Genomic DNA, 23,338 nt, shown 5'->3' with positions numbered 1-23,338 from the left:
AAAGATAATCGGAATTGTAAAAGGTTTGCCTTTATTTGTGTACATTCACAATAAAAACAAATCTTTGTGCTTTTGTAAAATAAGCCTAAAGAAAAATAGGACGCCGCTTTCTGCCGTCTTGGTTTCCTTTCGCGCAGCACAACAATGAACCGAAACTCTGCATACTAGGCTACTTATTGCACAGTTTTTCTTTCGTTTTCTCGTATAGGCCTATTTATTATTATATTATCATTTATTTATATATTATATATATATATAGCCTAGCTTTATTATGTTTTTCTCTGCTGGCAGAAGCGCTGCAGGTGCGTGATGTGATATGATGACCACGTGAATCCTCATGTTCTGTTGTTTGCTGCTTTTTGCGTGTGTAAAATGAATCCCCGGAAAACAAATGCTAGTATTTTTTAATGGGTAACAGACACTTATCCTTTCTAATTTAATTCAATTCTAACTTAAAATAATCTTTTCGGTTAACGGTTAACAATCGGTTAACGAGCATTGGTTGTAGGTTAGGAAAAATAACCAAAATGAACATCCCTAGTTTACAGTTAGGCTGCTAGAGATTTCTGCTGTTTTTTTTCGGCAGAGTATCAGCCAATTAAAAGTAGCCAGTTCTTCAGACACAAACTCACATTCATCAGTTTTCCAGAGAAGGATGGCTCTCATGAAGCTATAGTCCTCTTTTAGGACACTTCAGAGCGGTTCGGCATACAGGCCACAGCAAGGTTCAATCAGGTTAATTGGACGGAATTGATCTTAGCTGATTTAACTCATGTCTGTTTTGTTGTGCCAGCTACGTTCACTCTCATTACTGGCCTCTTTCCAGTAGATCTGCTGAGTTTTTCTCTGCTCCTAACACCACAAACACTGCTTCCACCTTACACACTGTCACTCATATCTCTTTTCCCAGATAAAACTGTGAAGCTATGGAAAATCAGCGAGCGAGACAAACGACCAGAGGGCTACAATCTGAAGGATGAAGAAGGCAGGATACGGGACCCAACCACCATCACAACTCTGAGGGTAAGCAGAGTCCGTTTAAAGAAAAACCTTTTTGCGATGCCCCTTGGTCAGCTTGGACACCTTAGTCAAGAGTGTCCAATCCTCTTCCTGGAAGGCCACTTTCCTACAGAGTTTAGCTCCAACACATATGCTTAGAGGTTTCTAGTCACTGCGTCCAAATGTGGCCCTGGACCACAAAACCAGTCTTAAGGGTATATTTGTAGCAGTAGCCAAAAATAAATTGTATGGGTCAAAATGATAGATTTTGATTTTATAACAAAAATCATTAGAATATTAAGTAAAGATCATGTTCCATTAAGATATTTTGTCAATTTCCTACTGTAAATATATCAAAACTTAATTTTTGATTAGTGATATGTATTGCTATGTATTGCGATTTTCTCAATATTTAGTTCTCAATTTTTCCAGATTTTCAAATAGCCAAATATTGTCCTATCCTAACAAACCATACATCAATGGAAAGCTTATTTATTCAGCTTTCATGTGATGTATAAATCTCAATTTTGAGAAATTGACCCTTATGACTGGTTTTGTGGTCCAGGGTCACAAATATGCCTACTTCCATACTATATAAAATGCATGCCAAAAGAGCAGTATGACCGGAAATTAGTAGTTGAAGTGTGCATCTGCTGAACACTTTACTATCCCGTGAAGCTACAGGAGAGGAGTTGTGAATGGCAGTGAAGCAACTGACACAGGTAGGTCACGGGACAGTGACAGCATGGCGGATGTTGTACGTCCAAATTTCATTCAACTGTACACACCTATGTTAGACAGGATGCGATTTTGGATGCTGCTAGTGATCCTCAAGACCTTGATTGACTGGTTCAGGTGTGCTTAATTAGGGTTGGAGCTAAACTCTGCTGGAGGGCTGCACTCCAGGAGCAGGAATGGAAACCCCTGACCTATTTACTTGAATGAGGAAAGTCCAAAATCTCCACAAGGTATTGAGTGATGCGATTCCTCCCATTCGTATCCCCTTCTCCCCATGCTGTCTCCCCAAGCATAAGGAAAAGCGAGTCTTAATCTGTTGGCACTAGTATGTGAAGGAAAAAAAATAAGGTCAAGCTCTGTTGTAATTTGGCAGCCATAGCTTCCCCAGTGGAAGTGGGCACTCCTGGCGCAAAAGAGAAGGATTATGTGTTGGAAGATGGAGTTTCATATCTCGCCAAATACAGTTGACAAGGTAGGGGGTTTAGGTAGGATTTCGGAGGCTTGGTCTCATCGAATGTTTGATGGAGCTGTTGTTGAAGGTGTGAGAGTGAAGGAAGCCAATATGGACCCACAGGAATATACCCTCCTATATACATGATTTCACACTGTGGAAGTGGAACGTGTCCAGAGGTGACCTGCTGCTACAGCTGGGGGGCAGCTGATAAATGTCAAATGTTTTGTTGTGTTGATACTGTGGTCTTCTCTCCTGGGAATCATTAGATTGATCCCAGGCAAGATCTTTTTGTCATTTCTTCTTCTTTCAGAGTATACAGGGCAATTTTTGGCAGCTGCCCAAGATATATTGATTAATTGATTGCATTCCCCCGCCATTTTTCTACAATATTGTAATGTTTGGGAGAAGACTGCATAAAAAATTGCAAGGCCCCCTCCTTGCCTTTTGAGAAAATCTTAGAAAGCTTGTTTTCTGGCAGCTGATTCAAAGGTTGGAAATGCAAAGAAGTTTATTCCTGGCATAGGGCATTTGAGGAAAAGTGTAATTGAACTCTGTAAATTACACATTGCCTTGACTTGTCGGTTCCATGACCTGGCGGTTGTGCTCCTAAATAATGATCTGTGGCGCTTATTTAAATAATCCAAGTTTGGATCAGTCATTATTCATAAATTTAAATTATTTAATTGTTAAACATGAATTAATTGCAGTTAATCAAATGACCAAGGTAAATATTGTATAATATAATTTTCCTTTTATCCAACTACTTCGCTGCAGCAGTCATCCACTCATCGCAGAATGATGCCTTATTTTCTTCACTGGGCTTGGATGACCCTCACATTATGGGTGACTAAGGAGGTTAATGTAAAATTGCATTATGAGAGAAGGAGATGCAATTCTTAGATTTCGCTGAAACATAATAAACTATCTAAAGCTTATAGAAACTGTTAATGCCCTGTGGGTCCCATTTTTGCCAAAAGAACAGATGTCACAAACAATGTAAACACTGTGACAATTGGACCAACATGTCAACTTCTGGTTTAACGAATAGCACGAGTTTCAGGGCAGGACTATTTGTAATTTTTGTCGTTTAGTATTGATTTGACTTTTGACCAAACCGCAGGAAAAAAGAGAGGTCTCGGTGACATCAGATCAAGTTATTGCATTTTGATTTTCTTATTTTATTGGTTGCACAGATGTGTTTAAAAAGTAAATAGTGTCAATTCTGATTTTATGTTGAATTCAAGTAGAAATGTAAGTTAAGTGCATGATTAAGTGCACATGTAAATATTACGGGTTAACAAATCTGGGACAGATCCAGGTATCTGCATCCTATTAATTTAGCATCAATTTATGTCTCTCTTTCTGTTGAGGATACAGTATACTGGTGGCTCTGGATCGTGGCTATATTTAGGAGATTGTTCTTGAGACGACTGTAATGTGTTCAGGGCAGCAGTTCCATCACCTCCTCCTTAACTAACACTGCAGCCCACTGGAGACCAGAGCTAGAAGAGATTAAATCCTCTCCCAAATGTGTGTGTGTGCGTGCACAAAAGCAGGGCATTTATCACTTTGCACAGACTGAGCAGAGAGGAGAATGAGATAAAGGGGGAGGCAAGGGTGGATCCCTCGCAGGGAGTCCACAGGGTGCATCTGCCCCTACTGTCAGACTGTTATCCAGCGCGACGAGGGGCTGCCGAGTGTTTACTGCCTTCATCTGCGTCTGCACTCCAAACACGAGGGGATTCACCCAGAAAAAATGTTTCTGCTAGGTGGAGGGGGCTGTCACTGTCAATAAAACAGTGAATTTGAGATATCTAGAAAGGCATGTAGCCCTATACTTTGTGTTTGACTCAAAAACAAAAGAACATGTCAGCTAAAGGGATGTTTGATTTTGTTAGGCTATAAAAAGCAGCCTAGTGGAAAAAAGATACTTTCCAGGGACCAAGAGGGTGGTGCAGGGGCCCAGTGCCAGTGTGAGAGGGTTTCAGGGGAACCGTTTGTTGATCTCATGCGTATGTTTGTTCGCTTCATAAAACAAAATCATTTGGATTTTTGTTATTATATTGTACCCCATACAGTTAATTCTAGTCCTCGGCTTTTTCCTTTTTGTTTCGCTCCGCTTATTTTCATTTTCTCATTTCAGATTGTCAGTATGTGCATTAGTGGTGGGGATTTTCAGTGACTCTTTCTGCAGGTTACATTGTCACACCAGTAGGTGGCGATATGTAACTGTCTTTATGACTGAGTCATTTTACTATCTCATTCTGTTTTATCTTTACTATCTCAATCTCATGAGTCAAAACTTATACTTAAGTTGTACGTAACATTACAGTGACAACATGACACTGAGTTATGTCTGGATTACATACATGCTACACACGTTTATAGAACATACTTTTACATACCTTAACATACCAACTTTTGAAGATCAACTTATTATTTTTATCAACTGACTATCACAAAAAAAACAAAAAAAAACAAGCAAAAACTCAAAATCGAACTCAAAACAAAAACGAATCCTTTGTGCTCTCCGAGCGTTTTGGTGCCAAAGTCTTTCACTGCAGCTTTAATGTCGATATTGTGAGCATGGGCATTCTCAATACTCAGAAGAGCACAGTCTGGACAGTCTTTCTTGTAACATTGTGCTCCGGAGAAATGTCTTGGTCACTTTCAATTTTTAGAACGAACAACAGCAATTGTATGGCAAAGTCTGCTTACAAGTCGTCAGTGTACCCAACCAATGAAGCATTTTCCATTTAAAACAGGTCAGACAAACATTGTCAGAGAAGCGCAGAAGCGGACCAGGGCACAAAAATATTGTTTGCAACATCAAGGTGTAGCTACTGAATTTGGTCTTCTAATGTGTTAATGCATTCAGCCACATTAAGCGTAATGATAATCTAAAAATGTGCTTCATGTGGTAACATCTAAATCAATTAATTTTATTTAAAAATGTTATTTAATATTATAAATATATTAGGTTACACCAACAAAGCTAAATTTAAGGGTAAGAACAGGTAGAAATAGCTCTTTAATATAACAATTGCTCGTTGCATTCATATTCTGGGCTCTTCTGCAGAGTTTGATGTTTTAAGGCCACTGTCTTAATGCATAAGCTACGTTAAACGTAAAAATATCCACTCCGATTACAGTGCCGTTTTAGAAGTATATAGTTTATGACAAGTGAATTGAAATTGAAATTTTCCCTGGTTGAACATTAAGCCACATTAAGAGTCTTTCACACACTTTTCCACTCCACTGCACTACCTTTGTGCTTGCGTTTCGTGTCTTTTGCAGTGTCTCAAGCATGACACAGCATTTTAAAAATGCAGCGCTCAAATCAAAAGAAGTTTAAAAGACCTTGTGTTTTTTCCAAATTCCCCTTCTGCGTCTTGGATATTTCAAAACAAAAACTTGTTCTGTGAGATTTGTGAATGCCTTTTAGAATGTCCTGCGACGGGGCCCACTAAAGGGGCGGGGCCTCCACGCATCGCGGGGGTGTCCGGTACACCACTGCTGAGAGAGTGTATGATTTTGAACGCAGCCATTGTGTTAATGAGTGAGATGAGTCTACCAAAATTACAGCATTTGGTAATTTTTGTAGACTCAATTTAATTTAATTAATTAAACATGTTTAAAGACATTCAACACATTTAATACAAAGTTCTGTCATAGGTTCTAACACAATCTAATATAATCAAATCATGATTGGTTTCTTTCACATCAGCAGCCAATGAGCTTGCTGCTCAACATTCAAATACTCAGCTAGTACTTGCTGTAGCAGTTGCAGTGGGCTTCAGAAACCCTCCACCTTCCCCAGTTCCACCTGTATAGATCTGCTACAGGGGAATTTCATATATGTTATACATGGGGGTCATTTCATGTAACTTATATGTGCAGCAGCAGTATTTCTTGCATGCTCACAGCAGCATGTCTGTGGATGTATTGGGAGTAGCAAGTCTCGGTACTTGCTCTGCTGCAGTAGTAGCAGCAGCGTGGCAGATCTATTCTACCAAGACCTACATTAACACATTGCCGTGTATACCCCTCCTTTGAAGCACATGTAGGAACGTTGGCCCTTAGATTAGTCATCATTAAAGAGATGATGGTCCTTCGCTTACTATTACCATGCTGCATTGTGGGAGTTAGACTCCACACGTCTTCAGATCTTGACAGTTTGGCTTTGGGAGTCGGGACTAGGTGTGGGCAAGTAATTTGAGAACAAAAGACCACCTCATTTATTTCAGCTCCAGGTACTGTATGGTATCTCTATTTGTTTTCAGAGGAAATAACAATAACACATTGTATAGTAAAAAGGATTTTTCAGTGTCTGATGCTGATATTTGGAGGATAGGGTGGCTGATGATCCAAACAATTCCAATATAGATCCATATAATTCCAATTTCGGTCCTGGATGCTGATTAGTAAATACAGTGTTCCAGCAGACATAGAATACAAAATATAGTAAAATATTTGGCGTAAAACACCTGTTCCTGCTGAACCTGGCGAACCCATGAAGACAGACTAAAACTTTTTTTATATATATATATATATATATATATATATGACAATTTTATATATAATTAATATTATTTATCGAGACCTATTACATCATATTACTTAAATATAACAAATGAGAAATACACAGAATTGCCGAAATTAAATGACTTATCTTAGGCTATATTTAATCAAGATTCAAGAAATTGAGTAGGCTAAATTTGGGCTGGCTCATATAGTCATTCACTAATGGGAAGGACATCCATCCATTTTCCAAACCGCTTGGGATGCTAAAGCCTATCCCAGGCTCTTCGGCCAAATACAGGTAATCACCCATGGTTGATGGCCAGTCTATTACAGGTATAACACATACATGAACTCTCACAATTTAATCTTTAATTCACCTATCCTGTATCTCTTTGGGTTGTGGGGGAAACCAGAGTTCAGTTGGGACCTGGGACCTGAGCTACCATGCTACAGGCGATGTTTTTAAGCAAATATTAAAATTTTTAAGAATCCCATATCTCGGTTCTTATTGCAAATATTGACGTTCCCTTTGGTGTCTCTCTTTTCCAACCATGTGTCTTCCTTCTCCTCTCAGGTGCCCGTGTTGAGGCCCATGGACTTGATGGTGGAGGCAACACCACGTCGCATTTTCTCTAATGCTCACACCTATCACATTAACTCCATCTCGGTCAACAGTGACAATGAGACATACATGTCCACGGATGACCTGAGGATCAACCTATGGAACTTGGAGATCACAAACCGAAGCTTTAGTATCCTTTTACAATCAGATGGTTAATGACAATCTGAGATGGTTGCATGTCAGAAAAATATTGGGTCTCTGTTTTTTGTTATTGTACTAAAAGAACTGGGTTCATACATATATAAACTGCTTATCCTAATTAGGATCACGGGGATGATGGACTCTATCCCAGTGTCTCAGGCCAAAGGAAAAGAAACACCCTGGGCAGATGACCAGCCCATCACAGGGCCTGCTATAAGAGTGAAAATGTAAAAATTGAATACTTTAGGTAATGTGCCAAGTCAACATATCTATGATATCTCCTACACGCTAAAAAATGCTGGGTTAAATACAACCCAGTGCTGGGTAAAATATGGACAAACCCAGCAATTGGGTTGTTTTGACCCAGTGGTTGGGTTACTACCCAGAAGGTTGGGTTAAACATTTAACCCAACCGCTGGGTAAAAACAGCCCAATTGCTGGGGTTGTCCCTATTTTACCCAGCACTGGGTTGTATTTAACCCAGCATTTTTTAGAGTGTACCGTTTGGCTACAGTCCTGTTACTTGATGGAAGAATTGATTGTTGTACTTATACATTTTATCATTAATATTTGATTAAAAGATAAACTTTTTGCATCATACGTCACAGCATCCTTTAACTATTGTAAAATCACAGTTATGCCCTACCTCCTGTGGCTTATTGCTTTATTTTCCCAGTAGTCACTTTGTACCCAGACACAATAAATACTGACAGGCTTTTGTTACTAAACTAAGGACAAAAGGAATCCGCTAAACCAGCAATCAAACAAACCCAATAAACCACCTGCAGACTGTCTCTGCTGTCACTTAATTCTGACAGATAACACCTCTGTGATGTACAGTACACCCCTTACCCTTTATCAAGTGTCCACCACTAATCCTGACCCCTGCTTTGCCGTTCCAAAGGTAAATAGTGTCCAGCTTACTCAGGCACGCACCCCCATCGATCACTATTGATTACTGTTCTCAAGGACCCTGCAGAGCTGAGATGAAGAGCCTGTGGACGGTCTGTATGGGTGGCTATGGGTTCTATGCAGTCGCTCAAGGGATAAGAAGATAAAGCCTGTTATTAGCCAAAGGTCAGACTGTAAATGTTTGATCCTCACAACATGTCATGATGGATAACCTGTCACTACATGCATGCATGTGATGCTATATTTATGGCTCCTAGAGTTTTTTTATCTAACGTTTTTTAATATAAGCCAGTTCTGAAAGTGTAAATTCTCTTGGGAGAAATTTAGCATGAGAGATTTTCTCAGTTGCGGATTTACCTCTTTGTAAGCTGGTTTCATCCAATCATTTGGGAATGTAGATCTGAAGTAATCCACCATATGTATACTGTAGGGCCAGACACATTAATCAAGCACATTTATGGAAAGGGTTTTAATGATTCATGGGGAATTCCGTGTGCTTCGAGTATATGAAATGTAGGATTGTGGATCCTTCACTCTGCCTACTCAGATATTGTGGACATAAAGCCAGCCAACATGGAAGAATTGACCGAGGTGATCACAGCGGCTGAGTTTCACCCTAACCAGTGCAACACGTTTGTCTACAGTAGCAGCAAGGGCTCCATAAGATTGTGTGACATGAGAACATCCGCACTTTGTGACAACCACTCTAAATGTGAGTTCACTTTAGTCTTTGGTTTTCTTGTTGGAACTTTGATTGAGATGTGCCATTCATTTCGCCTGCCAACTCTTGGTAGCCATTAGATATTTTTCCTCAAGATCTTGGTTTAAACCAAACAGGTTAAAGCCATCTTTAAATTTCAGTTGGGTTCACAACCAGTCCTTCTATGACCCATATGAGAATCAATCCAAGACTAGACCCCTTAAGGCCCAAAACCAGAAAAAAATCCCAATTCCAAAACACTGAGTTGGTCCAAGAACTAGGAAAAATATTAATTTTAATTAACCGATATAGAGAAAATACTGAAGTTATTGCAGCTTTTAATAAAAAAACTTTGAGTATTGTATTGTAGTACAGAGTTTTGTAGTTGAATATGAAAGTAGTTTGAAAGCAGTATAAACTGACACCAAGATCCAGACCAAGGATATGAGAGGTTTTAAGACCAAGGCCACAAGATCAAGGCCCCAATTCTGCTCCTGAAATATTACTTATATATTAATGTCTTCTTGTTTCTCTTCATCAGTATTTGAGGAACCAGAAGACCCCAGTAATCGCTCCTTCTTCTCAGAGATCATCTCTTCCATCTCAGATGTGAAATTCAGCCACAGTGGACGCTACTTGATGACCCGTGACTACCTCACAGTGAAGGTGTGGGACATCAACATGGAGAGCAAGCCTTTGGAAACTTACCAGGTATTGGCTATGCAGACTGGACAGTGACCCGTTATTACATTTATAATGATTGGTTTATAATGACATCAAAAACTAGTTTTATTGTAGTTGCCGGTCAAATATTCCACTAGGTATTGATCATCTTTGCTTTCGGTTCTACCTTTGACAGGTCCATGACTACCTTAGGAGTAAGCTATGCTCACTGTACGAGAATGACTGCATCTTTGACAAGTTTGAATGTGTCTGGAATGGAACTGACAGGTCTGTCAAAAGCAGGGGTGTCTGGTCCTTCTCCTGGATGTCCACCTTCCAGCGTTTAGCTCTATTCTGGAACTTTTGAGTAATTCTGAAACCCTTGATTAGCTTGGAGCCAAACTTTACACCAAGGATGGCCAACTCTGGTCCTGGAGAGCCACTGTTCTGCAGAGTTTAGCTCAATCAAACATGCCTGAAGAATCTAACCTAAGTCTCCAGGATTGCCTGAAAATTGCAGGCAAGATATGTTTAATTAGGGCTGAAGCTGACCACTGCGGGACAGTGGCCCTCCAGGACCTAAGTTGCCCATCCCTGCTCTACAGGAAGATGGACCTCCAAGATAAGGATTGGAATCCCCTAATCAAAAGCAATCAATCACACATGGTTTTTCAAATTGATTTTGGACTGTGTGGTGCTGGTATCAGGTAATAAGAACTAATTGTCTTATTCCTTTCCCATTAGTGTCCTAATGACAGGCTCCTACAACAATTTCTTCCGTATGTTCGATCGGAACACTAAGCGCGACGTGACTCTGGAGGCCTCGCGGGAAAACAGCAAACCTAGAGCCATTCTCAAGCCACGCAAAGTTTGTGTTGGTGGCAAGCGTCGGAAAGATGAAATCAGTGTGGACAGTCTGGACTTCAGTAAGAAGATCCTACACACTGCATGGCACCCCAACGAGAACATCATCGCTGTGGCCGCCACCAACAACCTCTATATATTTCAGGACAAGGTCAACTAGCAAGTAGCTCGAATGTCTCCAGTTATCACAACGACAAGAGGCATTATTTCTCTAGATGAACTGGGGGTGGAAAGGTTGGACTCACTAGCAGTGAACTTGTGAGGAACATCTAGATGAGCTTTGCCTTCTACAGCAGATTTGATACTGCACTGAATCTAACAAAACTTGAAGGTGCACTGCAAACTACGGACAATGACACTGGCTGTTGGACTGCTTTTGTTTTTAATTACTTCAAATCTCCCTAGCTATAGGTTGGTTGGTAATACACAGCAATACAGAGTGGATCCTTTTACCTTTAGGGTGCTTTCACACCTGGCCCGTTGTTTCGGAACCTGGCGCGTTTCCACCCATAGCTCGGTTCGTTTGGGCATATGTGAACATGGCAATTGCGCTCGGATCCGCGCCAAAACAATCGGTCCGAGATCGCCTGAACGAGGTGGTCTCGGCTCGATTGAAAACGAACTCTGGAGCGGTTCGGTTGTAGTGAGAAAGCAATCCGATCTAACGGACCAAGGAACCAGGCTATATCACAATGTATAATGGGTAATTACATAAGTTCCATGAAAAGAATTTGCTTTGTTGTTTTGCTAATGCTTCAAAATGAACCTGTGAATGTCTGTGGGAGAGCACGTCTTCGCCATTAAAAATAAAAAAAGCACACTTTCATTTTATAATGCTGTCTTATTGCTCTTCTTCCCAGTAGGTGCATTTTAAAAATGTTTTCCCGCTGAATCCTGGACTCCTGCTCAAAATGATAAATAAATGAATTAAGGACAGCTACAAAAAAAACAACATCCAACATCCTTACGGATGACAGCGGTGGAATCCCGGAAAATAAACCGTGGAACTTTGACCAATGAGACAACAGTTTACTCACACGTGACTTGCATTAACAAATTTGGTCCGTTTAGAAACTTTGCAGTGTAAAAGCGAACCGCACCAAGAATAAAGCGCAACGTTGTAATAATTTTAAACCCTGTTTCGGAACAAAGCAATTGATCTACAGGTGTGAAAGCACCCTTAATGTCACTAAAGGCCCTTTCACATGAATTCACATCAGGGCATCTCTCCAGCACCATTTGACCTCCATGAGAAGCATCGTAGATGCCATCATGGAAGGATGTTGCTAGGTAGCAAAAAAATGGGAAATGTACGGAGTGAAAATAAAGCAAACAAAAATGTACTTAAGAGCAGAAAAAAGAGCCCTTCTGATTGTTTTGAAAGAAACGGAATGTGTTTCTCTGAATGTCATGATATGCTTTTGAAGTTGAGCAGAGGCACAGCATCTTGCTTTGATTTTTGTGCTGGCGTCTCTCACGTAATGTCATGCAAACTTGGTAATCATTGGATGTGTTTTGAAAGTTCAACTGAAAAGCCAAGTCAAATTTGACATTCAGTGCTACAGTATTTGTGCAACATTTTAGCTTGGTACTTCATGCTGTTGTGTGCAATGCATTGAAAAGTCATGTGAAAGGGCCTTATGATAGCAAGAGGAAATGTTTCAACCGAGTCAGTATTCAGCCTACATCCGATACTTGCTTCTTGGCAGGATAGAGGATGCAGATGGCTTCGAGAACTGAACATGTTGTTGTGGCTGCTGTGGCCGTGAGGTATCCAACTTTTCAGCTTCCAAAATTGTATTTCTCATTTTACTTTATGAAGGAAGGTGCATGCATCAAAACCCAGCTTATGGGTTGATTGATGCAACAAACAGGAATGGTGTAAAACGTGCAAAAAAAACAAAACAATCGCGATTCTGAAATCGAAGAAATCGTTCGCGATAATAACAGCTGTTTGCATAGTGGCTCTGAACCGTGCTTCACTGAAAGATACGCATTACAATCGCAGCTTCTGTTGAATCGCGATCCCGATTCCATTTCGATTTATCGCGCAGCCATAATCGGAGCTATTTGAATTCTACACAGAATGCTATATTTTATAGCAATATGGATGAGATTGTGGCTGGCATAGCCTGTCAAATGCGGCTTTACGGAGCTCAACGGCTCTGAACGGCTTTAGCCCAAGCTGTGATATAAACGAACGCTATTGGCTATTTTAAAAAGGGGCGGGCTGCTTGATATGTCCCGCCCTGTCTTCCTGTTTCAGTTAAAATGACGTCAACACAGAGTAACGCGGCGTTTCTCTAAGCATTTCAGGGGACCTTTAAAGAAAAGGTCTGACTGAACTTCTGTCTCACTGGAAAGTTTTCAGAACATATTAAGGTACATTAATTTACATTTAGTCATTTAACAATAATTATATCATTATTGTTGTTGTTATGCGATTGTGTGATTTTGAACCCGTCTCACCATGGAGGTCTCATCCAACAGCTGCCTGAAATGTTCCTTCTTCCTCTTGGTAAGAGCCTCCACATGTTCTTCAAACAATTTCTCCTTCTCATGTCGCTCCAGCAAAGCAACAGACTCCCACCGGTGGTCTTTACGAAGAGTGCGCCTCGTTTCTGACCAGGAAGCATCCGTTATTAATTTACATTTAGTCATTTAACAATAATTATATCATTATTGTTGTTGTTGTTGTTATGCGATTGTGTGATTTTGAACCCGTCTCACCATGGAGGTCTCATCCAACAGCTGCCTGAAATGTTCCTTCTTCCTCTTGGTAAGAGCCTCCACATGTTCTTCAAACAATTTCTCCTTCTCATGTCGCTCCAGCAAAGCAACAGACTCCCACCGGTGGTCTTTACGAAGAGTGCGCCTCGTTTCTGACCAGGAAGCATCCGTTGACTTTACCTGTGTGTGAATAATAATAATGAAAAATTACAAAATGTATACATATAATTAACGCAATGTACAATGAGAAATGTAATAATTGTTAAGAGTGTGCCAGCACTGACCATATCTGACATGAGCGCTTTAAAGTGCTGGACAGCTTCCTCTCGTTTATGCTGCTCTCTCTCTCTGTCAATCTCTTTGGTTTGTTCAGACCGAGCTCTCTGCACCTCCCGCTCTCTCTCCCTCAGACTGGCCTCGGTACGAGCCTGCCGTTCCAGCTCTTTCTCCTTCTCTGCGTCCATGTTCTACACAACACAAAGACACTTATATGAAACACATTTTTCTAGTATCAGTCCGAGTTGTGTTTGTGTTCATCCTGATGAATCAATAGGACCAGGAACACTGTTCTAACCTTCGCCTGCTTCTCCACATACTGTTTGTACAGTTCCTCTCTAGCAGCTGAGCTCTCCACGGCTTTGTAGCGCGGGTCCGTCTCCAGCTTGTCCTTCACTTTGCTCCAGCGCTGAGAGACGTCCACATGGTGGTCCGACAGTAAATCGAAGAAGTCCTGCTTCACCTGCAGCCAGAAACACAACTTGACTTAATTTGTCAGGGCTTGACCGAATATAGTTAAATTCAACCTTAATTCTATCAACAGAACTTGTGACTTCCTGTTGATTCGAGTGGACATTTCAGGGTGGTTGTGAGAGGCCGGTGACAGACCTTTTCTACTTTGTTTTTGGAGTCGTCTTTGTCCTTCTTTCTCAAGGCTGTCATGAACTCGGTGAACATGGCCTCTCTGTCCTTCATCTTCTCAATGGCCTTGAAGCGAGGATCCTTAGAGTGTTTTGCGGCAAACTCACTGAATGTGGTCCTAACAGGTGAAAGGAAAATTGACATAAGTGGCAACTTTTATTACATATTTGCCTAGTCAATCTAATCAGTTTACACCTAGCATTAAGATTTCAGGAGGTCACACAAGACCTTTATTAAGCGCAAAGTATAAAGAAGGCCTAACTGAAACAAACAACACACCTAATGTGAAGTTTGGCATCTTCCATCATCTTCCTGAATTCATCTTTAGCCTGCATGAGTTTATTCTTCTTCTCCTTCCTTTCCTCTTCAGCACGAGTCTTCACATACTGATCGAACACCTGCACAGTGAATGGAGATAAAAATGGCAAAGCTGCCCACTTCTGCTCATTCAGCAAACCACTAAATGCCATCAAGTGCTCTTCGTACCTGTTTCCTCTCTTTGGGGTTGAGCAGCAAATATCGAGGGTCAAACACAATCTTGTGCAGCTCTTTGTCCCAAGTGGAAAAAGCTGAAACCTGCAGGTATGAAGTGGACAAAAAACTGGCTTACCACTGAACAGATAAAACAACACTTCAATCAAGTTAATCAACAAACATCATATGGGAGTGACTTAAAGAGCTTAACTTGTATTGAACCCACAACATTCCTTTAAAAACATTTAAAATTACAATGACACACAACTGAAATCTCTATGTGTCAAATTACAATCACTACTGCGTAATACTGATAGACATGGAAGTTAAAAAATATATACGTCTTCCTCAAATATTTGAATGATCAAATCAAATCAAGCAATACAAAATAATTGACCATTATACAATGCAGCAGTACATTCTTCTGTGGTAACAGTAATTATTTGTCATGCAACAATTTAGTACCAAAGAGTTTTATTCAAAGCTGACAGATAGAGATTCTAGTATGAACAGTGACAAGAGAGGGCACCAAACACTACGGTCAAGTAGGACTGGGCGGTGTGACTATTCATTACACAATATTTACAAGTGTTGTTCTCTGAAATACTTGATTCAGCATTAATAGTGATCCTGTATAACGACCGCTCATCCAGGTATGTGTCAGTGCTCCTTTCATATATTTCATATCACATTGTGGACTTGATCTCTCATTTAGTCAACTGGTGTGATCTTTTGTCTCATTTATAGACTGATTAAAATGAAATCAGAGGACTTCAGTATTTATAATACTGTAAAATTGTTGTTGACAGGATGATTTTAATAGATATTTCAAATGAGATTTTAAGACTGTTTCAACTCATATCAGTATTTCATGCCAACAAAGTTATTTATTTGGTGAAGAGCTGTACAGTCAGTGGTATCACTGTAAATGTTCATCTCATTTTCTTTGTGGAAGCTTTGAGTTTAATAAAGGTTTATTATAAGTTAAGATTGACTCGTTAACTACTTACACTGGACTAAATTGGTGGACTAAAAGTAGGAAACCATTAATAAGCATACATGAGGTGATTTCAGACATACCAATGGTTATTAAATATGCAAATATTTTCCCCCAATGAATTTCCAGCATAAAGATCTTGTGATAAATAACTTGTGATATACGCAGTTACCATGATATAAAAACTGTGATAGAAGATTTGGGTCATACCGCCCATCCCTATAGTCAAGCACAAATCATCTAACACGACCTCACTCAGAGCAATTCAGAAAGGACAGGTAAATAAACGGAGTGACAGAAAGAGCAGAGAGAAATTTAAGACTTTATATTACATATTAAAGAATGATAATAAGAATGAACTTAAGATTGTACCTTGGTGGGCTTCCATTCAGATTTATGTGTCTAATATTACAGAGCTGGTTAGAGTATTGCGTTGGATTGAAGTGTTTTACCCCTCTCTCCAGCAGCATGTCCCTGAACTGGTTTATGCGGGCCTCCAGGGGCACCAGGGCCCGATCGCGAGCGGCCTTCAGTTCGGCCTCCATGGCCGCGTCTTTCTCTGCGTCAGCCTCCTTCATATCGTCCTTCCTGTCAGGGAGAAGAGGACAAGTGTAAGGAAGAACTTCTTAATTCTGCAACACTTTTTTTTTGCTTCTATGCTTGTAAAAAAATAAAATAATAATAAACATTGGAGGATCTCTGAAAATTTTAAGATTTTATCCTTACATTGTTGAAAGAATTGACGTCTATATCTAACTGAAATCTATTTATTAGAACTATCAAATGATTTAAATATTTAAATCATAATTTTTTATGGTTAACAAATCAATGCATTTATTTCCTTTTAAGGAAAGAAAATATACTTCTAGAAACCGCTCAAAACGATACAAATTGTGACCATTTTTAATTTATTGAATATCAACATTTTAATTTCGAAAGCCCTACTACACAAATTTATTTCAATTTGAGAAAGTGTGTTCAAAGTCTAAGCACTGCATTATCCTTGCAATCTGCGCATCAACGGGTTATTTGCGTTTTGTAAGTTAGAATAGATGTCAAATACAAATATACTCGTATTTTTGCTTTCAGTTTTTTGAAAATAAATCCCAAAACCTTTTTTACATCAATACACATCACTGAAGGACTGAAGTTTTGATTGGTTCACTGGGGTTTGCCTAATGGAGGCTAAAAAGAGGTCAAACAAGGTGGGTTACCTTGGAGGCCCACGTTGGCATCGCCAGAGCTTAGAAGCGTTCCCTGAAAAATAGTCCCCAGTGCAACAGGACCACTGTTTGGGGTCAGGGGGAGGCAGGCGTGAAGGGCACTGATGGGAAACAGTGACTGATTTGATTTGGTAAATGTTATGGAGTCACCACTTTTCACAGACCCAAACTAAAGATTACCACAGCTAAGACAAGTCAGCATTGGGTGCACAAAAAAAAAATAAGAAAGAAAGAAAATGCCGCCGAAGATTTCTATAATTGTGACAAAAATGGTCCAGTCAACATGTCTTAGCTCAGGGCTTGAACGGAAACAGCCCCATTTCCTTCATATGACAAGGAATAAAGATGTCACGTCGCTTGTAGTTTCTTCCATATAATACAAAAGCTAGGTGTTCTGCAGGGGTGGGTGTTCGGCCCCCTACGGTTCCTGCTGTGGGCCATCGGTACTTACTTTCTCTTCTTAGCCTTAGAAGGCTCATCGTCCAGTGTGTCCTCTATGGCTGTGTCAATCTCCTCTTTGTTGAAACCTGCAATGAGAAATAAAGGTGTATGTTAGTTTTTTCGTTACTTTCAACAAAGAATCTTAGTTCACAAGCAATCTGAAACTTTATGCAGTGCAAATTAGTGTCACAGAGGGTTTCACCTATTTTCTTGTTGTCATCTACCCCCCTTTTGTGGGAGGGTTCTTGAATGTATTTGTCCACATCAGCACGACCCACCAGCTCCTCAGGTCGGTCCCACATGGACAGTCGTGTGGTGGGGTTGTAGTAAAACACACGATCATCTCCAGTCCAGACTACACACCTAAAAACACAAACATGTAAAAAAATTTATGAAACCTTTTGAACAAACTTGCAGACTTTAATCACTGAAGGGACGGAGGAGGAGAAATGCTCACCAGGGAGTACCAGGAATTGGGTTTGTGGCTACAGGTTTTGCCTTCTGTGCTGCTTTTTCCTCCTCTGTCATCTCCTCTTCCCTGGGCAACTACATCATCAAAAAATTATCAATATAATTTTTTAAATATTCAAAGTTTGCTTTAAACAAGTCTAAATCACCTGCGAACTTTACACTTACCTCTTTAGAAATGCCAAAGTTGCCAGCTTTGGCTTCCATGTCTAGATCCTTTAAAACGGAATCATTGTTATGGCCATCTTTAGCCTTGTCACGGTCCTTATCTGCTCAGAAAAATAAAATGTTTCTGAATATAACTCTCTGTGTGCTAAACCTGAAATGTTGAACTGCCAATGTAAATGGTCAGTGCAGTTAACAACAACAACAACATCCACTTACCTCTCTCTTTTAGCTCAACAGGTTTTTCCCAGGTGGACTCCAGAGTGCGATTGTTATAATAGTACATTTTCCCATCGGCTGTCTTGTACTCAGACCATTCAGGAAGTGGAAGAGCACCCGTAAAAGATGCACGAGCTGCAGTGATAGCTAGCTGGGGATGATGCATCATGGGTACTAGAGGAGGGGCCATCCCTGGCAGCATACCTTTAAAAAAATAATTGCATTCAGCAAAAAAAAATTTTTTTAAATTATATATATATATATATTAGAAACTTAAGTCATGACTTAAGATTAGGGTTGCAAAAAGGTGGAAAATTTCCAGTAAATTTCAGAAACATACCAGACATTTTGCAAACTTTCCAGGATTTTTTGGAATATTCCAGGGAAACTTACCGGAAATTTTCCACCCCTTTGCAACCCTACTTAAGATTAATCTTAATGACATTTCCATAAAATGTCCTGATATTTGTAGTGTGCAATACTGAGTGTAAGTGTATGCACCTTGTTCACGTCACTTTTTAAGATGAGGGCGCCATCTACTGGTTGAGCTAATACATTATACATTTAATGAAGGATATACTGGACCTCTACATTTGCTGGCGTTTAGCTTAAACTAACTAGCCAACTCAATTTACTTTTAGAATTAAATTAAATTATTTCTACATACCAGGCAGTGGGATGTGCATGCCAGGTAGAGGCACTCTGAATGGAGGTACCATGACCGGGGGAAATGCTGGGATTGCAGCGGACGGCTGGGCCATGGGCAGGCCAGGAGGGAGACTTTGAGGCAACAACGGCATTGTCTGCACTGCAGTGACTGTAGCGGTTACTGTAGGAACACTGACCACAGCAACAGGGGTCACACCTACACTAGCAGGAGGTGTGGAGGCCACTGGAGGCATCTCAGAAACAACAGACACTACAGGACAAATATAGCAAAGGGAAAGAATGAATGTGTGATTAAAGATAATAAGACTAACAATTACGATTTATCATATTGGCCATGAGTACTCTCAATTTGATAAATTATCAAATTTCTACTCAACAGGCCGCTACATGACCCATAATTCCTTCTCCGTGTGTAATACTCACTGGTGGAGGGTTGAGAGGCAGTGGGGGCTGGACTGGTAGTGGGGTCAGGGCTGGTGCTGAGGGTGTTGGTGGGGGACAGGCTCTGAATGGAGACCGGGTCGGGCACAACCGTAGTAGTGCTGCTTGCTGCAGTAGAGGCAGCGGTGTTAGGAGCTGCTGCAGCTCCTCCAGACTGAGCCGCCATTAGAGGATTGAGCTCCGACTGCTGGATGATCTTTACTCCCTCTGGTTTGGTCCAGGCTGACTCACGTGTCCGGGCATTGTAGTAATATACCTGGAAGAGTGTTGTGGGAATATTTCAAAAGTCCTAGGATGCTAATACTAGGATTGCATCAGGATGGTTGACTAGTTGTCCAACCACTATCCAGAAGATCCCAGGACTTACTCAAGTTTTATTGCTATCATAGACATCAGTGTTTATATCCGAACTATAAACTTTTAACCCAGTTCATCTGTGATCATTTCAATGTTTTTAACACAGAAATAACAATACTGTGTGGCTGTTTCATATCTATACATGACAACTGCTTTCTGTAAATCAGCGACAGCACAAACACAAATTTGAATGTTCGCTGTGATTGTACTTGTCAAAGGTTTAAGAGACATGAGGCGAACTCATTTAAGAATAAGATTGAGTGGGTGTTTGAAACGAGATCACATTTTTTAACTATTAAGTGTACTATTCAGTTATATTTACTTTAATTTAGAAGTCACTTTGCTACCTTTCCTTCTGGTGTAGTGTTCTCTACCCAGATTTCATCACTAGTCAAGCTTGAAACCGCTCCAGTTCCTGGCGATGGAGGCATTCCAGGTGGAAAGATCATACCAGGAGGAGGGGGCATGTTACCCATTGGTGGGGGCATGAAAGGTGGCCTCTGTGAAAAACACAACAGAATTTTTTATATTTAAATATCTTAAAATTACTTTCGATCAGTCTCTTGTAGTTTTGGTGCACATATGCACCTACTTTTGTAATAGAACCTACCTGCAGGTGTGGGGGTCCAATGGGTGGGGGCAAAGCTCCGGGTGGGGGTATAGGTGGCATACTGGTGTCAAACGGTGGTCTGCCAAAAGGGGGTCTAGGGGGTGGTGGGGGTCCTCTCATCATGCCAAAGGGTGGAAGTGGGGGTCGTAGTAATGGTGGAGGTCCTCGCAAAACTGTGGTAGGTGGTGGAGCAGGACTACGAAAATGTAAAGCCTGCTGTAACACCATCCTAAGGAAAAATAAATGACAAACATCAGCAATTACCACTATTCTTGGTATGCAAAACCTCAACTTGATTTTCACCGTCCACTAAAAGCTAAATGACAAAATTACACTACAAAACTAGTCAAGACATGCAAAGCACCCGGTTTATGTGATAACATTAAAGAAACATTGGTGTTTGCGCAGTTGTCAGGCAACTTATACATTTAATGAATTTCTGAATGTAAAATATAGAATGGGACGTGCTCGATATTAAATGTTGGCGATGCATCCGTCCACCAGCCATCAACCAGAACCATTTTTTGTTTTTTTTCTTCTAATCTCTGCTCTGGAATTGCACAAAACACTGCAATGAAATAATTTCCTGAACTATATTATTTGTGTGGAGGCCAGAGACGGGATCCATTAAAGACAGACACAAAGAGGAGAGCACAGGGGTGCTAGCAGAAAAAAAATACTGTATTAGGCAGAGCAAGCTCACTTTTCTGAATAGACAACTAAACATGTAATTTACTAGAGGTTCTGACCAAATGTTAATTGCTGCAGTCTATTTAAAAAAAAATAAATCCAATTAATTTGAATAATTTTTGTATTATTTTTTTTAACCAGTTTGATTGAATTCAATGACTCCCTCATAAAGTCTTCACTCGCTTCATAACTGGATGAGTCAGTGTTTTTGAACAAATCTCCTGAAGAGTGATTCAGTGACAAATACATATAAGTCACTTGTTAAAGATCCACCGAAGTGCTAAACAGGAAGACAGGACGGGACATATTGAGCAGCCCTGCCCCCTTTTCTAAATAGCCAATAGCGTTGTGTATATTTCACAGCTTGGGCCAGAGCCGTTGAGCTCGCTAAAGCCACATTCAACAGCTTATGACAGCCACAGTCTAAAACAGTGATTATAATGATGCTGAGGATGTGTAGTTTGAAAATCATGTCATTTATGTTGGTGCGTGGTACCAGTGTTATCTATTCTACTCGTCAGTGCTGTTTGTCTAACTGTTTCTCCTCCTTATCTCATTCATATAAAATTCGGTGTAGAATTCAAATGGGTCCGATACGTTTTGTGCCAGACTTCTTTCGGGTCAATGGAAAGCATATTACGCTGTCTGAATCGTTCCCTATTCCCTATATAGTGCACTATGTGCCATTCATCATGTAATAATACTAACTCTGTGAACAACTGACCGATTTCAGCTGGAGCTTCAGTGTCTATTTATCCGCTTGTTAAGTCTGACGTCACGCGTCACCGCTTCAGGGTCTCCGTCAGATGCCACAAGAAAATAACAAACGGTGCTAATATACACTCACAATGTGATATAATACTACCAGAAGATGTATAATCCTAACCCTTAACTCCATACCGAAATCCCAGATAGCCAGACAATGAAAATATAAATAAATAAATATACAAATTATTTTTTTCTGGGACGCTGTGAGCACGGAGACTGTAGTGTAGACCGTAAGTTTCAAAATGTTTAGCTTAAATGTGTAATATGAATAAACACTGCTCATAAACAACTGTTTTCTCAAGTGAAACGAGTTGAGGCTTGGACCCGGAAAAAGCATTTCTTACGTCACAACTTAAGCGGATAGTGTAGGGGCGGGATGCTTCGGATTCTGGAGAGCATTTGATTGGACAGAAAATCTGATGAGAAGCTGAAGTGCAGGGTGATGTCATCAAAATGGTTGATCCATATTGGCGGAAGTGAGAGACTGTAAATCTCCTAAATGCAAATTTTGTCATTGTTTTGGATCACACTAGCTTATAGATAACCTTAATGCTCACATATTCATACTAAAAAAAACTGTCAAAAGTCTTTTAAATTATTTTTAATGCAATGTATAAATCACTGCTCATGCTACATGTATGCAGCATCTTTAGAAACTAGAAGAAAAAAAAAAAAAAAAAAAATCACAAACTTGACACTTAGAAATAAACATTTTATACATAACATTTAATCATCTCTTGTAAAGTTTTTTTTGTGTGTTTTTTTTAATGTATGGGGAAAATGTAGTGGATAAGGTTGAATATCTTTGCAGCTTGTCAAAAATATAAAAGCAGCGCATGTCCGAAAAATGTAGTAACAGGAGCTTGAGCCAGTGCTATAATAAGTGGAGTAACAAGGTTTGTGCAATAGAGGTGTGCTTGTCTGGCCTCACGATTAAATTTGATTATGGTTCAATTTGTAACAATTTATTTTATCAGTGCACACTAGGATTAGTGTTGTCACACTACCAAAATTTTAGTAACCTTTACCAGTGAAATGCAACAATTCTTGATAGCAATTTTGATACCAAAGATGAAATAAAAAAAGCTACTGAACCCTTTTTTTTTATTTTTTTTTAGAAATGACTGAGGTGAATGCTTCCTTTAAAGGTCCCATATTATACACCTTTCTGGAGTTTTATTTGAGGTTTTGATGTCCTTAAGAATATATATTTCCGGTATAAGTACCAAAAACCATCTCAATATATTTTTACAGCTCCTTTCTCAGGAGCTCTGCTGATAACAGGTTGATTTTGGTCCGTCTTATTAATATTCATGAATCTCTCTTCTGATTGGCCTGTTGTTTTCTGAGTGACGTACGGCCAGGCCAACCACAGGTAACTAGGGTCAGCCGACGTCACAGCGCTAGCTGGAGGCAGCAAAACAAAGGGGAAACTGGAGGCGGCCCATTCAAACCAGCGCAGATTAGGCTACATAATGAGCTTAAAATATCATCTTATTATGTTGGGTGCCAGAATCGATGTAATACAGCCTCAAATTAGAAATTTGATCG

General features: G+C 40.0%; 2 protein-coding genes across 2 annotated transcripts in view; one reads left to right on the top strand and one right to left on the bottom strand.

The window, feature by feature from the left end:
- The window catches only part of LOC107587242 (serine/threonine-protein phosphatase 2A 55 kDa regulatory subunit B beta isoform), a 44,317-nt gene extending 33,197 nt beyond the window's left edge, over positions 1-11,120 (top strand). Inside the window, exons 4-9 of the mRNA XM_016274954.1 lie at positions 911-1,023; positions 7,290-7,467; positions 8,938-9,102; positions 9,632-9,801; positions 9,950-10,041; positions 10,498-11,120. Of these exons, the coding sequence (XP_016130440.1) occupies positions 911-1,023; positions 7,290-7,467; positions 8,938-9,102; positions 9,632-9,801; positions 9,950-10,041; positions 10,498-10,777 (998 nt within the window). The 3' untranslated portion in view covers positions 10,778-11,120. The remainder of the gene's footprint in view (positions 1-910; positions 1,024-7,289; positions 7,468-8,937; positions 9,103-9,631; positions 9,802-9,949; positions 10,042-10,497) is intronic.
- Positions 11,121-13,038: 1,918 nt separating this feature from the next.
- Positions 13,039-20,580, bottom strand: LOC107587241 (transcription elongation regulator 1-like). The gene is made up of 17 exons (XM_016274953.1): positions 20,330-20,580; positions 20,067-20,219; positions 19,345-19,618; positions 18,920-19,171; positions 18,253-18,456; positions 18,037-18,137; positions 17,858-17,946; positions 17,603-17,763; positions 17,411-17,486; positions 16,189-16,324; positions 14,752-14,841; positions 14,545-14,663; positions 14,233-14,383; positions 13,922-14,086; positions 13,632-13,814; positions 13,505-13,527; positions 13,039-13,243 (listed from the first exon to the last, which is right to left on the bottom strand). Exons 1-17 carry the CDS (start codon positions 20,555-20,557, stop codon positions 13,054-13,056), a joined length of 2,595 nt encoding a protein of 864 aa, XP_016130439.1. The 5' UTR covers positions 20,558-20,580; the 3' UTR covers positions 13,039-13,053.
- Between the last annotated feature and the right edge of the window lie 2,758 nt (positions 20,581-23,338).

Source organism: Sinocyclocheilus grahami, unplaced genomic scaffold (genome assembly GCF_001515645.1).
Source record: "Sinocyclocheilus grahami isolate Dianchi unplaced genomic scaffold, SAMN03320097.WGS_v1.1 scaffold91.1, whole genome shotgun sequence".
NCBI lineage: Eukaryota > Metazoa > Chordata > Actinopteri > Cypriniformes > Cyprinidae > Sinocyclocheilus > Sinocyclocheilus grahami.
The sequence above is the reverse complement of the archived record's forward strand: the minus strand, read 5'-3'. Positions and strand labels throughout refer to the sequence as shown.